The 15,956-nt window shown below is 39.4% G+C and overlaps 1 protein-coding gene across 2 annotated transcripts in view; it reads left to right on the forward strand.

Annotated features, from left to right (window-relative positions):
• LOC145997276 (mitochondrial ornithine transporter 1) overlaps positions 1 to 15,956 on the forward strand; it is a 60,917-nt gene extending 44,961 nt beyond the window's left edge. For both annotated transcript variants that reach the window (XM_083134154.1, XM_083134155.1), the window contains exons 5-7: positions 2,737 to 2,917; positions 9,309 to 9,458; positions 13,179 to 15,956. In XM_083134154.1, the coding sequence (XP_082990280.1) occupies positions 2,737 to 2,917; positions 9,309 to 9,458; positions 13,179 to 13,303 (456 nt within the window). In that variant the 3' untranslated portion in view covers positions 13,304 to 15,956. The remainder of the gene's footprint in view (positions 1 to 2,736; positions 2,918 to 9,308; positions 9,459 to 13,178) is intronic.

A 15,956-nucleotide genomic window follows, 5' to 3' on the forward strand; every position in this document is an offset into this window, starting at 1 on the left:
TCGCATCCTGAACAGCCTTGCACATCGAAAACGGAATTAAACATTGCAAATGTCTGTGAATTGATTCGAGAGGATCGTCGCTTGAGTATTTGAGCTATTGCAAAACAATCAGCATTATTACATGAAGGTGCTGATGACCCTTCGTGAGCGAATAAGAAGACGTCGACCTGATTTGTGGAAAAGGAAGTCATGGATTCTTCATGAGGACAATGCTCCTGTCCATACGGCATTGTCAGTCAAGGCTTTTTTGGCCAAGCATCGGATCCCAGTGTTAGAACATCCACCCTATTCACCACATCTCGCTCTGTGCGACTTTTTTTATTCCCAAAGGTCATATGAGCACTGAAAAAAAAAGATTACAACTGTAGAACCTGTGAAAACAAAAGCGACGGAAGTCATGAACATGATTTCAGAAAATGATTTCCAGCACTGCTTCCAGAACTGAATGATTCATATGGAGCGGTGTATCGATAGTTCAGGGGAGTACTTTGAAGGGGATAATGTTCGTATTGTACAAAATTACCTTACCAATAAAAGACTTTGTAGCAACAGTCCGTTTTTTTTATAGCCACACCTCGTATATGCTACATGCAGTCGAATCGAGTCAAAGCAAACACAAAGTGTATATATTCGCCTTCTGCACTGCTACAGCATTTTGTGGATGGTGCATATTTATGCCATCTCCACTTAAGGGGTTAAGCAAGTGGCACATCTAGCTAAATAAAATGCTGTTGACATTACAATTAATGTCATACTTTCAAAACTCAAATAGAAAATGTGCTTTATTTTCTATTACCAAAACACTGGATTACTAAACTTTCTTTTCAGTGCTGAAAAGTGAACCACCGCTTGTTGTCCCTAAGGACAAATTTATGGTGACTGAAACTGCATTCAACAACACACGAAGTAATAGGAGTATATTTAAAATATGCAATGGATTTCACTGCAGAAGTGAAATAGAGAGAATACGAGACAAACAGAATAACATTGGTATTTAACACAAGAAGGAAGAAAGTAGTAATACAGGGTGATTCTTATAGAACCGGCCAGACAAAATGAGCTGTAATATGAAATATACCATACAGATATTAACTTAATTTATACATGACGTACCATAGATAGTGTTCCCTTGATTGTTCATTGTGATCAGAGCATGTGTTGAAAGTGTCTGCCGTTTTCAAGATGGCATGCCTACACCCACATTTGCATATTTGCCGTGACTTGCTGCAGAGTTTCTCTGGTGATGTTCCTGATTTCAGCCGAAATGTTGTCATTTAAAGCTTGAAACGTACACAGTTTGTTTGTATACACCCTGTCCTTTAGTAAATCCCCCGGCCCAAAGAAAATCTGATGGGCTGGTAGGGGCAGGGGGATCTTGGGGGGCCTGATACCTGGTCACTGCAAACACGTTCGTATGTCTATCACTATGTGTCCTTTAACCTTGCAGCATAAGTGCTGCCAGCTGTCAGACCTTCTGGACACCATTGGACTCAGCACGGCCCATGGATTATGATGTCATAATTATGAACTGTTTTGTGCATCACCTACAACATTATTACCAAATTTATCAGGCCTGTTCTATAAGAATAACCCTGTAGTATGAATATGGGTATGTGAGAAATGTTTTAAAGTAAAGAAATTATATGTGAAAATAACTAAAATATGTGCTAACAGATAATATGTGGTAAATAAAAATTCAATTTTTCGAGCTTACATACCATGACTTGCAAAGATAATACAAAATGGCATTGATGTAGCATCATATGAAGATACACATTTATATATAACTCCATTCAGTGTTTATGAGATTAGATTTAAATTCAGTGTGTGTGTGTATGTTCGCAGATGTTTTAATGCTGTGTAATTCACAAGCATGAGTTGCTGAAATATATTGCATGCAACCAAGGACAATATTTTGCCTAATATTCGTTATGTGCAAATTTCCCAACCCCTTATAGTTGCATACATGAGTACCTGGGGGCATCCCTGGAGGATAACTGCAACCACGAGAGCATGGCACTAATCATATCACCTCTACATATGGTGAAGATTGAGAATGTGTAAATGTGTGGGGCCTGAATTATTGTTTTAAGTTCACTTTATGCAGATAGGCTAACTGGGACCGGACCTACAGTTTAAAGTGGGATCTGAAGCACTGAGCCATGTGCCTCCACTGGGTATTGAACCTGGGTTTCCATATGCCTTTATGACATGTTGCAACGTACAAGAGTTGCTTTTGCCTTTACCTTTTTTTTCTTTTAACATCCCACGTGCATCTTTCTCTTACCTGTTGATCAGTGATTTATTCATATACCCCCGAACACCCCTCTATTTGTTTCACAAAGGCCCAATTCATGGTAATTGTGGCTCTAAATATATATACTTCCCCCACCCCAATGGAAAATTTTGCATGAACCTCTGCTGTAGAGTCAAGGAGTAAAATAGAAAACAGTACAACATAACATTAAAATTACATCATTTCAGGTGTTTCTCAACCAGGAAAACCATGACAATTTGTGTGAGAAACTTATGAAACAATGTAATTTTAATGTGTTTTTTTGTGCTGTATTTTCTATTTTACTCGTAGTCATAGAGCATTCTCTATCAAGCATGTAGCTTAAGATGATATTTAAGTGTGTAGGACATGTATAGTTTTTTTAGAAGCAGTATCTAAATCTGAAATGTGTTTCAGCATGTTAACATGAACACTCTTTTCATTTTTTTTTCTTGTTGCAGAACCGATTGGGTGCATGGAATCTAGTCAAGCAAATCTTAAGGCAAGATGGAATAGCTGGATTCTTTCGTGGCTTAACTTCAACAGTTGCACGGGAAATGCCGGGGTACTTCTTTTTCTTTGGAGGATATGAAGCTAGCAGAACTCTTTTGACACCTTTTGGCAAAAAGAAAGAAGAAATTGGTAAATGTGTGATTCTGTACTAAAACTTTTAAAGTTATTTTGTGTTGAACGCAGTGTTGTGAATACGGTAGCACTTTGGTTTAATGTTTTCCTGTATTATGCGAGGGCCATTTTTCTTGTAGTGGCAACATGTATGAGAAAGAAACATGAAAGAAGATACATACCTGTAATCATTTACAATACTTCAATGTAATCTCCTGCTGCTGCGTGAACATGTTTCCAAACATCTGGCAGTCGTTGAATGCCATTGATAGCTCCTGTTTGTGCCAGTATGCGCAGAGCCTGTCCTGTGGCCGAAATGATGCTCGGGACGTTTTTAAAGCGTTTCCCCCTCAGCGGTTCCTTCATCTTGGAAAACAAATCAAAGTCGCAGGGACTCATGTCAGGAAAATAAGGTGGGTTCTCCATTCTACAGCAATCTTCAAAGTGAATCAAGGTGGTGGTTCAGTCGGTAATGCATCTGACTACCATGCTAAAGGTCCCGGGTTCGATCCCCGGCCGGTTCAAATCCGGGAACTTTTCTAACGGTGAAAGCGGCCCCGGCGCCCACCCAGCATCGAATAACATGGGTACCTGGGGGAAACCCTGGGTGGTAAAGGCGGTCAGGGGGGTGATGCTGATCACATCACCCCCACTCACGACCGGATCAAGAAAGTGTGGGGCGTTACCCCCACACCCCCTATATGCCTTCATGGCATGGTGCTATGCACAGGGGAGCACTTTACCTTTTTTTTAATCAAGGCGGTGTGGATCTGTTGCCATGCGAGGATGCCCGCCACCATGTTCTTTTGCGGCTGATTCACGACCACTTTCAAATGCCTTGGCCCATCTGGCAAGGTACGTGGTCCCCACATGCCTCGTATAAGCCCTTGTGAATTTTCCGTGCATTCTTTTCACGTGCAACCTGAAATTTGATTAATATTCTCTGTTCTTCACGCGTGAACATTGTTCAGGGCAGTATTATACACACACTTCACTTTAACGTCTTCTAACTACCACACAACAGTACTCTTCAGCACCAAACACGTACACACAATCCATAGTACAAGACCCGATCGTCTTTTGTCCCAACGACAACTGACAACAATATCAACAGTGTTGCCGCTACAAGAAAAATGGCCTTCGTACATTCCAGTCTTCATGCTCTGAATGGATCAATATGATCCCAGATTGTTCATTTTCACTTTGGTCTCCTTGAAGAATGTAAAATGAGGTTCCACTACACATACATGTAGAGGGGTAGAAAAACTAAAAATAATGTAGGTGCCAGCCCCTTTTTCTCAGGAGCCAAACACTGGCTAATAAAGCCATGAATCCAACTAAGATAAGCTATGAAATGTGATCTTACAACATTTAATTTATTAATTAATACAAGATTGGATTAAGAGTAATTAATTCTTGCACCAGCATGTCCTTCGTAAATAACACTCGACAGGTAACAGCATGAATAAGTATGCAATACATTCTATGTGGCAAACTCATATCTCTGTAGATTTTAAAATTTGGCTAGGAACAGTGCATAAATTTATATACACATGATATAGAAAACATGCAAGCATTAAAAAGCATATACTGCACTCATTATTTTAAAAAAAAATAATGGAAATTTCTGTGAGTGAACTCAAAATATTATATATTTTTTTAGAACTGAATTTAAAAATTCAGTTTGCCAGGTTAACATTTTTGAGGCACCATGGCGACCAACACCCTGTATTTTTATACCCCAGTACATACACTGGTCAAAAAAATTAGGGGAGCAAGCAAGAAATCCCAAAACCAAAGTTGGCAAGTCAAAAGTAGCAATGTATTTTGATTAGGTGAGTGTGTCCTCAACCAGTACAATACATGTCTATTGAGTCATTAGCACAACAGAGTTCTAGGGGTGATTTCTGCAAGGTACGAGGGTCACTATTTATATTTTGAGCCTTGGCAACACTGATTGAAGTTAGGCGCGATTTGAAGTTTGCACGGAATCGTCTGGCATTATTGACCATAAAGTACTTCAAATGTTTTGTCAATAGCTTCATTTGTGTTGTTTATGTTGCCTTGGAGATTGCGCGACAACAATAAAATGGAATTAACTCGTGAACATTTTCGTGCGATGATTTTTTACGATTTTCGACGTGGATTATCAAGACAAGAGTGCATCGATCAACTTACTTCCACATTTGGCGATGAAGCCCCATCCTTTGCCACTGTGAAACGCTGGTATAACGAATTTAATTGTGGCCGCCATTCGCTCACCGACGAGATTCGCGAAGGTCGTCCAAAATCAGTTGTTGTTCAAGAAAACATTGATGCTGTGCAAAACCTAATACTGCAAGATCGTCATGTGACATACTGTGAGATTGAGGCAACCATAGGCATTAGTTCCACCAGCATATATAAAATATTACATGATCATTGAGCTGTGAGAAAGGTATGTTCTCGTTGGATCCCACACAATTTCACAAAAACTCAAAAAGACGCTCGCGTCAATTGCTGCAAACAAATGCTCAATAAATACAATTGTGGTGCTTCAAAAGACGTATATAAGATTGTAACAGGTGACGAATCATGGATATATGCATATGAGCCGGAACGTAAACAGCAGTCGACTGTATGGATGTGTCAAGATGAACCCAATCCAACAAAAGTTGTTCGCGCTTGAAGCTCATCGAAACAAATGGTCGCCTGTTTTTTCGGGAAAACTGGTCATGTGGCAACTGTGCCTTTAGAGGAACGTAGAACGGTCAACTCTGAATGGTACATAACAATTTGTTTGCCAGAGGTCTTTGGTCAAATACAGAAAACAAACAAACGCCGTCGGATCATTCTTCATCAAGACAATGCCAGCTGTCACACATCTCGTCTAACAACCGACTTTATGAACAGTCAAAAAATCGAATTGATGGGTCATCCGCCGTACAGTCCTGATTTGGCACCCAATGACTTCTTCTTGTTCCCGAATGTCAAGAATAAATTGCGTGGACAATGATTTTCGTCGGCGGAAGACGCCGTTGATGCATTCAAAAACTATATTATGGAGGTGTCTCAAGAAGATTGGAAAAACTGCTTTGACAAATGGTTCGAACGAATGCAAAAGTGTATTGACCATAAAGGAGAATACTTCGAAAAACAATAAAGCAGTTTTCAATGCCAAATTCCTGTTTTTTCATTGTTAGGCTCAAAATATAAATAGTGACCCTCGAACTGCACAAAAACAAGAGAACAGCACGGTGATAAGACAACAGAAATGGACAGATACCCAACAGATCCATACCTCTAATAAGGCGTGTGATCGCCATGAACTGCTATGACAGCTGCACATCTGTTTTGCATGGAACCAATAAGGTTATCAACGACAGCCTGCGGGATATGCACCCATTCCTCCAGAAGGGCCATTTCCAACTGTTGCAGAGTTGTAGGCGGTGCTGGCCGAGCAGCAATGCATCTTCCGAGTGTGTCCCACACATGTTCAATGGGATTCAAGTCTGGGGAGGACGCTGGCCATACCATTTGTTCGATACCCTCATCCCGTAGCATGGCGTCAACCAGACGTGCTCGGTGAGGTCGGGCATTATCGTCCACAAAAATGAAACGATCACTGATATCTGCAGCCATTGGGACAACATGAGGCCTGAGGATCTCATCCCGGTACCGTAAGGTTGTCAAAGTACCGTTCCAGGTAAATGTGCAGGGGGGTACGTCGACCAACACTGATCCCTGCCCATACCATTAAGCCACCGCCACCATACTGAGACACTTCGCGCACATGTGCAGGATAATTGCGAGTCCCACGTTCCCTCCAGATGAGAATGCATCGATTATCTGACTGGAGACTGAAACGCGACTCATCCGAGAAGAGAACTGAACTCCACTCTCCATGTCCCCACTCACGATGTTCCACAGCCCACTGTCTGCGGGCCCTATGGTGTTGGGCATTCAGAGGGACACACACCATTGGTCTTTTTGCATAAAGATCCCTTTCCCGCAGGCGATTTCATACAGTTTGGCCCGAGACTCTTCGTCCTGTTGCCAAAACAAGGCCGCGTTGCAAGTCAGTTGCAGTTTGCTGCCTATTCCTGCGAGCCGACAATGCTAAGTACCGGTCTTCCCTCACTGTTGTTGACCGTGGGCGACCTTGCCCAGGCCTCCTTCATACTGTACCTGTCTGTTGAAATCGTGTCCACAACCTGGAAATGACACTGCGTGACACACCAAGGGCTGCAGCCACCTCACGTTGTGTTTGCCCTGCTTCCATCCTCCCAATGGCTCTCCATGCGCTAGATTCCCCTAAATCGTGTTGTTCTGCCATCGTTCCTATTCAACACTACTCAACTGAATCCCACCTGCACTTACGGTCTGCCAGCACCAAACAACCGGTGTTCCCAAGTGACCTCGTGATTGCTCCTCATATCACAAATTCTGCCACGTGCCTTATGGTGTCACTAGAGAGCTCTTCATGCTGATGATTCATCACAGATGAATTGTACTGGTTGAGGACACTCACTTCATCAACATACATTTCTACTTTTGACTTTCCAACTTTGGTTTTGGGATTTCTTGCTTGCTCCCCTAATTGTTTTGACCAGTGTATATCACTTGGTTCCATGGTATGGGAAATAACAGGATTTGATATGGAGCATATATCAGAAGAAATTTGTTTAAAAGTTATTATTATTTTTTGTCTAAGCTAATATAAATGAAACACAGTTGTAGATTTTAAGATGCATAAATACATGAGATTTGGATTTTTTTTTTACTTGTGTTAAATTTAACTGAAACCCAACCTCGGTGGTGGAGTGGTTATTTCAGCATGCTACGCAAGGGGTTCCAAATTCAAATCCCTGTCTGTGCATGGGTGTTCTTTGTGAATGTCCCTTCGTCCCTTCATGAATTTCATCACTTATTCTCATATTCGTGATTAGCCAAAAGTGACAGAAAAGCAAAGTAAAGTAAACCAAATCAATAAATAAACAATAATTAACTGAATAAAAAAGTGGATTCCAAAGTATATCAGTTCAGTTAATATATTTTGTTTCTGTGTGTATCACTTGGTTTACATTCAGTGGCATGCCTAAAGGAGGAGTGGGGTATCATAGTTGGATTCATATAATCTAAGACCCATAATGCTTTACATATAATGTGCATTTTTTGAAAGTGAAATACGTTTGGAAATAGAGTAGCTTTGAGACTGTAGCAACAAACATCATGTGGCAGACAACATGTGTCGATAGGTCAGAAACAAATGCAACCTTCTGTACTGAAGTGATACAACAAGCTGCATGTGTCTTGGCTGGTTGTAAATTTGCAGCAAAGGATATGTTTTACAGTGACCTGTGTCGCTTGTCACTTCAATGTAAAACCATGTCACTTATCGCTTCAGTCTGAAAGCTGCCTAAATGATACTGAAGCAAGGAATTCATTTTACATTGCTTTTGTATTTTAAGTGCAATGATGATGACAAATTGTAATTTCGTAAAATAGGAGGGATGATCGGAAAAAAAGGTTACAAAGCATATAACTTTTGTTTTATTCACTGTAACGTAACAAAAATTTATGTGTAAATTAATAACATGTTTGTCTTGTTGCGAGTTTGAGGACTTTGGATTCTGACCATGTATAACTGAGAAGCGGACATATAAAATGGTGACTCGTCTAGAAAATTGGTCAAGAGTAGAAGTGAGGGCAGTGGTGCAGTTCCTGTGGGCCAAAAACACTACACCTGCTGACATTCATAGGCAGATTGTGGAGGTGTATGGGGAGGGGACAATTTCAAGGCAACATGTAGCGAAGTGGTGTTGTGCCTTCAAAGAAGGATGGACCAGTATTGTTAATGACAACCCTGGACACAGCGGTAGGCCCAGTACCTCAACCACTGATGTGAACTGTGCTCTTGTGGATGAGTGTATTCGTGAGGACAGAGTAAGAACATTACGCTCAATATCAGCTGAGCTGGGACTACCATTTGGTTGGCTGGCCACCATTATCTGACATGTGATGATGTCAAAAGAGCTGCCTCACAGTGGCTACGAGAACTTGACGTGGATTTCTGTGCAACCGGTATGGAAAACCTCATCTACCGTTGTGACAAGTGCTTGAACAAAAAAGGTGATTACATCGAGGACTAGTGTTGAGTGCCCTCCATCATCAGGTGTGTTGATCTTCCAGCTATGTCTAACACATACGCCATAATAAGCTTTGTAACCTTTTTTTTCAATCATCCCTCGTAGACAAATAAGTAATGAACACTGTGAAATGCCCAGGCCATATGAAGAATTTGAACGAAAGAATACCTAGCTTCATGATACTTAAACAGTGCCAGAAATTGCATTTATGGTTCCAATTCTACTTTTATTATGACTTGAGTCAAAGTGAAAGTTAACTAAAATTAATGTTATCTTTCTAGGTCCTGCTAGAACAATCATTTCAGGTGGGCTAGGAGGAATGGCCTTTTGGTTGTCCGTCTTCCCAGCAGATTCTATCAAATCAAGAATACAAGTGAGTGGATCAAAAGAATCTATGACAAAGGTTGGGCTGCAGATTTTTAGGCAAGAGGGTAAGTGCTATTTCGATATTCAAAATGCCCTAAAATAGTGTGCTACAATTATAGGTTCCACCAGGATTCAAGATCTAGGGTGTGGAGCTTACTATGATGTGATGCAATGTTTATGTCAAAAACATGATTTATTCACAGCGACTCAGCCTGTTATTAATATTTCTTGTTTGCAGATAGCTTGCCGTTATGCTTTCATGGTCGATTTTTGCATCTTTTAGAAATATAGGGTGCAATTTTTTGCACCAGATGCAGTAAAAGTATAATGTTAATACATAATCTATAGAGTGATATATTTATGGTTAATAAAAAATGAAGATTTCGCTACAAAAGCTGGGCACATTTCAGGATCAAAAGAGGTATGCAAAATGGCACTTTGGAGTTAAAATGGTGAATATAACCCTACATTTGATTTAAAAACTATACTTACTACACAACATAAAGCTAATCCTTATAATAGTACATTTATGTAGTTGTCAGAGGATTATGGGGTGTAAGGGGTGACCTTCCAAGTAGTACACCCAGTTGTCAACCTCACTCCCTGGACTGCATTTTGCAGACGAACGAGGCTCTGGAGACTGGCCAGTATAATTCTGTGCGTTGTCCTGTGTTTTGTCCTTGTGTGTGCTGAGTGCCTCTTTACAGCCTCAGCTTTTAACCGAAGTCAGAATATTTTAATGTTTTAGTTACGACACTGCATTACAGTTACGTAATTTTAGTTCTGGTAATGGGCTGGACCCCATATAAAGTGATGGGTGCAAAATAGCCTAAGTGCTGATGCACCCAAAATTATAAATTCAAATTCAAATTGTCATAGGATTACGTTTTTTCCTGTGTAAAGGAATCCATTTTTGCTTGTCAAACATTTACAGCACAGTTAATCAATTTTCTGTGATTTGCATAACGCATGCTTTTTGTTCTTTCGCTTTTCTATGACTAAAGGATAATTCAGACTTCAGAAAGTGTCGCATCAGTAAATAAACTTTAAATTTCATGTTTAAGAGTTTGTTGCATTTTGCAGTTCATTTTGCATCATTTCGTGACAAAACATACTCTGTAAATGTACCTCGCACTGTTTAAAAACATGAAAAATGAACATTACAGTGTGTTACGTATTTCATGTTTCTGTCAAATATAAAATATGCATACCTCTAGTAATCAGAAGATAATGTATGTAATCGAAATATGCATAATGAGAGGCATTAATAGAATCAGAAGTAATTTTGTAACTCATTTTTGTAGGTAACTAACTATATAAACACAAAGAAAAATGCTAGTGACTAATTTAAGAATCTATTATTTTTTAGTGCATTGATAGAGAGAAGCAGATCAGCTTATTCCTTATGCCTTCCTATATATTCATTTTTTATTTTTGTTATGGTTACTATTGAGATGAAAATTGTGGATGCTGGCAATACAAGCGGTGCAACCCTCCCCTTGTGCCGCACATGGCCACAATAACATAGTTTTTTTTTTGTTTTTATTAATATGTGTCTTGTCATTGTAATGTTGAATTTTGTCACAAATGTGTGCTTTCTTTATGACTTTGGTTCCTCATGTGTGCACACATTTCATTGGTTTCACATTCTAGGTCCAATCCCATGTAAGTGTGGGTATATTAAGAGGAAAATATAAAACACCCACGAGACACTGGAGACGACACCTTCCTGTCCACAAATGCATCTACATGAGCTATAAAATCTGTTGCATTCTCATTCTTTTCTCCTATGTGTGCCAACTTCACCCATCGTCCAAAAGAACTTCAATACATTTATATCTGTAATATGAGGGTGGATCAAATTAAAACGGAACAGTGGATGTATTGGGTTATATTTCTGTACATGTGTAGCGACAACCCTGTGTTGAGGTAGAGGGGGAGGTAAGGAAGAAAACCCCTACTGCATAATGGACTCGCCCTAGATAGTCGCACGTGATATGCATAGGCGGTCGAGCAGCAGTATCGTCCAAAAGCAAACAAAGCCAAACGGCCCAGCCTGTTGACCTCTGGAGTGGTTTGGCGCTTCCACTCGGACAATGAAGTCCTGGACAATGTTCGCAACTGGTTCCGATCTCAGCCAAAGGAGTTCTACGAGCAGGGTATTCACCACTCAGTGAAACAGTGGGACAAGTGCTTGTGTAACTTTGGAGATTACCTTTGATCCACCCTAATATATGTGGTGACTTATACATGGAGGAAATATGAACACTTCTCAACCTCAGGATCAAAAACCACTGCTCTTCTAAACAAAACCTGAATTTCACTATGGTCATTCACACTAATAGTAATAATACCACATTCACCAGCTGCTTCTGATCAGCCATCATCTATCCTTTACCAAGTTACTAACAAGTTGCTAAAATACCGTCTACAGTACCCCGTTAATTCATGCCAACTTTCATCTTTGTTCTTGACCTGGCAACCCTGCAGGACTAATGCTTACTTTTGTGTACACCATCTTTTTCTATATGCCTAATGATACACAGCCCATTTCCATAAAAATGTGAATTTTCCAGTATCTGGTAATTGTTTTCTTCCTCTTGGCCCTCCTTTTTATTTGTGTACACAATCTGTTGTCTGGCTTTCTGTGGCGGAGTGTGTTGCTTTCAAGTAGCTCTGAATTGTCCTCACGATTCTGGGCCAACACCAAAATTTTAGATCTCCCACCATGGACTGAACCTGGGATCATTCACACCAAAGGCGAGACTGCTAACCCTGAGATCATATCTGCACAGTGTAAACTGAAGTCACACTATCCTATATTTTGTGATAGGCGATGATTTTTTTTTAACAAATAACATGAGATTATTTTACATAAAAAATGTAACATTTCCATTAACAAGATTTTTTTTCATTTTTCTATTAATTTTGGATGAATCATACAGTTATCATAATCGTCCTTGAGTATGATATACATATTATCAACTGTCTTCTACAGGGTGTCTGGACTAAATGAACACTCATATCTGTGATGGTGCTTTTGTGATTATACAAGAAGTTCAATGTGGATCGGCAAATGTCAAAACAATCCTCAAGTTTTCACCAAGTGTTTTCCAACACATGATATATTAAATACGGAGAAACTAGTACTCACTTTATCCACGAAACTGTTTTTCTTCTTTGTTCTATTAATGTCAGTGGCCACTGGCACCATCCTCGTTGGAACTTGTTGTACTGTTGCTTGGCGTGCTTGTATTGTTTGTAGTTCTCCGACTGCCGCTAGGTGCACTGTTGTTAACTGTACGTCTGTGTCCGTGTCATCTGCTATTTTACAGCACTAACTGTTGTAGTAGGGGAATCCAAGTGTGGTGTGCCTGTCTGCTATTGATGTTTAGCTCATGTGGCATGTTTTTCCTTCAGTTTGGTGTCTACGAATGTGTGGGCGGTGTGCTTGACTTGTACCTTTTCTCTTTTATGGCTATTGTATTTAATGCGTTTAGCAAGACCAGTAGTGGGTTGGGCTTTTTTCGCATCTGTTAGATGTTGCTGGATTCTTTCATTTCAGTTTTGCGGATAAAGTGAGTACTAGTTTCTCCGTATTTATCTACTACTGCATCTCTCTTCTCCCAATTATGAATAATTCATTACTATTTTTTTTAATATTTTAGCTCAGACACACTGTATTGAATACCATTCTGCAATCTGCCTTAATTCAATTAAGGGTGTGGTTATCTGTTGAGATATCTACTACTTTTTCCAGTGCTTATTTGGGATTTTAATTCCAGGATTCCGTACCTTATACAATGGACTTGGACCAACTCTTGTGAGGACATTCCCAGCATCAGGAGCCTTGTTTCTTGCATACGAAACCACGAAGAAACTTCTTCATAAATACCTAGATACTGCTTGAAAAACTCTAGGTATCCCTAGGAACATTTCTTGTTTATATATTTTTTATACATGAGACAGACATTTGTAAATACCTTGTTGTACTTTTCTCTCTACTGAAAGGAAATCTTGCTCAAGAGTTTATTTTGAGACATGTTTTTACAAGTACAATCTTGTACTGTTTTTCATTTGTTATTAGTAGTTGTTGTTTGTGCTGTGTTATAATGTTGAAAATGGAAATAATAGTCCATGACATAATTTTAAATTATGTATGTATAAAACATGAAGGATAGAGAATTTGTTGTAATATGAGTAGATACTTAACAAATTGAATGGTGGCAGCAACATAATTTTAGGTTATAGCTTTTATGATCAGTATTTTTTTTATTTATTATATCATGATTATTTTTTATTCCCCATATGTCAGATGTAGATTATATTTTGTTTCTTGCCTCTTATAGAATTAATTAAACATTAACAAAATACAACATAGAATTTATTACTTCATTGAGCAAGTTAATCTGGTGTCACATTTTTAATATTGTGGCACACACTCAGTTAGTGATCACCACCTTTCTTTTTTAAATGTCAAGGTCATCTCGAAATACTTGTGCCATGTTTGTTCTCTTTCCTAGGAGAAATAAAATTTGCACACTTATTTTGTACAGGCAGACTTACATAATAAGTATATAGAGGAAACCCAGCTTGTCATTACAAATGGGGTCCTAGGTTCAATTACCGGTAAGGGAACAATTCAGTGGTTTTGATTCAATTTTATGTTAATGTGTTCAATATAGATTGAATTGTACATGGTGGAGAAAAAAAAAGTAACCGAAGTCGTGTCCGTGAGGACGGTGTATTTATCGCAAAATGACATGTTCCACATTCTTGTCGTCATTGTGAATAATAAATTCCATGTGCTCCATGAGTTTAGATACCATCTGGGAGTACTCTTCAGGGGATACATCTCCCAGCACTGAGTCAATGTACTCACGTAGTTGTTCCAGAGTTTGTGGTACTGGTGAGAAACATTGTTACTTCAACATTCCCCACAGAAACGCATCACACGTTGTCAGGTCCAGACTTCTCTGAGGAAAAGGGAAGGACACAAGACGTTCTGGAAACAGTTCCTCTAACAGTGCCCTGTCCCCCAGGCGTGTGTGTGGGGTGGATCCATCTTGCTGATGGAAATCCAGATGACAAAATGTCTGTAAATCTGTATGAAACTGGACGATGACCTGCTCCCTGTACACATAAATCACAACTTCATCTCATTTGTATGTTTCGGTTACTTTTTTTTGCCTCACCCTATATGTGTGATACCAATTAAACAGATTGTGACTGTTTATGCACAAAGCTTGAAACATATCTTTTTCAACATGAAGCAAAATGAATGGTGTATAGATGAAACTGTTGAAGGGACACTCATAAAACAAGAAGTTGCCCTCTACAATGCCCAAGTAGCAAAAGGAACTGGAAATACGAAAAAAAAATAAAAAATTGTTAAGCAAGATTTATAGTAAATAGACATTAATAGGCACTAAAAATGCCTTATCAGGCTCGAAACATGAAACTAGTTTAAAACATGAGCCTGTTTTCATACAAAGGAATACAAGGCAACAAGGTGAAAATTCATTCCCTAGTGATATGTGAACCAGTTGCATGTACTTTAATATGTAACAAGGCTAGATTATATAAAGTTATATTCAAGGAAACCAGTGATAAAAAACACAGCAGGGAAGTGAAATGTACAATATTTTTTTGTATGAATATTAGAATTATATATGAATATGCTCAATCTGTTCATCTGTACTTAATGTGCTCGCCTTGTCGGGATTGGCTTTTCCAGACAGTTTGAGTTACCAGTGCTCAATATTTTCCCACGCTGAGTTTTCTTCTGAACTGTTGATGCTGATTGGTTGAGTACAGCTTGACAAAGAAAAGAATGCCATTGTGAGCATTGGCGATGCAATCAGCTGCCTGCATTGCCAAATTGTGCAGCACTGTCAAAATGCACGAGAAAACGGGAAGCGAGAGGAGAAAACAAATCACCCTACTTTAGTTTGATTCTTATCTTGGTTAAGCTGTAGCCAGGAGGACTGTGGAGAATGATTCGTTCCTTAGTTTTCCTAAACCTTGCAGATCTTCTACTCGCGAGTCCTCACATGGCTTGAAAGACCTGGCTAGTGCCGAGGGTTGATTCCAAAAACCCCCAGCATCTTATCATTTTAGAGATAATAGTATTCTGGCCATATGGTACCTTGCCAAATCATTTTGGAACTGTCCTATCTTGTACAAAAATATTTTCACTCCCCTATATACCAGTGGAGAAATGGTTGTCCAGTCAATAAGCCATCTGACTCTTATATTAGAGACCTGCGGTTGATTCCCAGAAAATATTTGACAAAATGCAAAAAGTGGCTCTTAAGCTCACATCTAGCCTCTAATCAAGGATCTGGAGGTGACACAGAGCATGGTGCTGACTACATCACCTCTATGTGTTGTCACTGCACTGCAAAATGAACGGGGGATAAATATCTTTACCTCACCTAGTGCTGATTTTGCTACCCCTTCCTCACCATACCTCTGTTCTTTGAAGTGTGTCTCAAGTAGCATATTAATCTATTTTATGATGTGAAAATATTGTGGTAATAATTTTTGACTATTTATTAGCA

The sequence above is a fragment of the Lepisma saccharinum genome, chromosome 13 (genome assembly GCF_977018435.1).
Source record: "Lepisma saccharinum chromosome 13, izLepSacc3.1, whole genome shotgun sequence".
In the NCBI taxonomy this organism is placed as follows: domain Eukaryota; kingdom Metazoa; phylum Arthropoda; class Insecta; order Zygentoma; family Lepismatidae; genus Lepisma; species Lepisma saccharinum.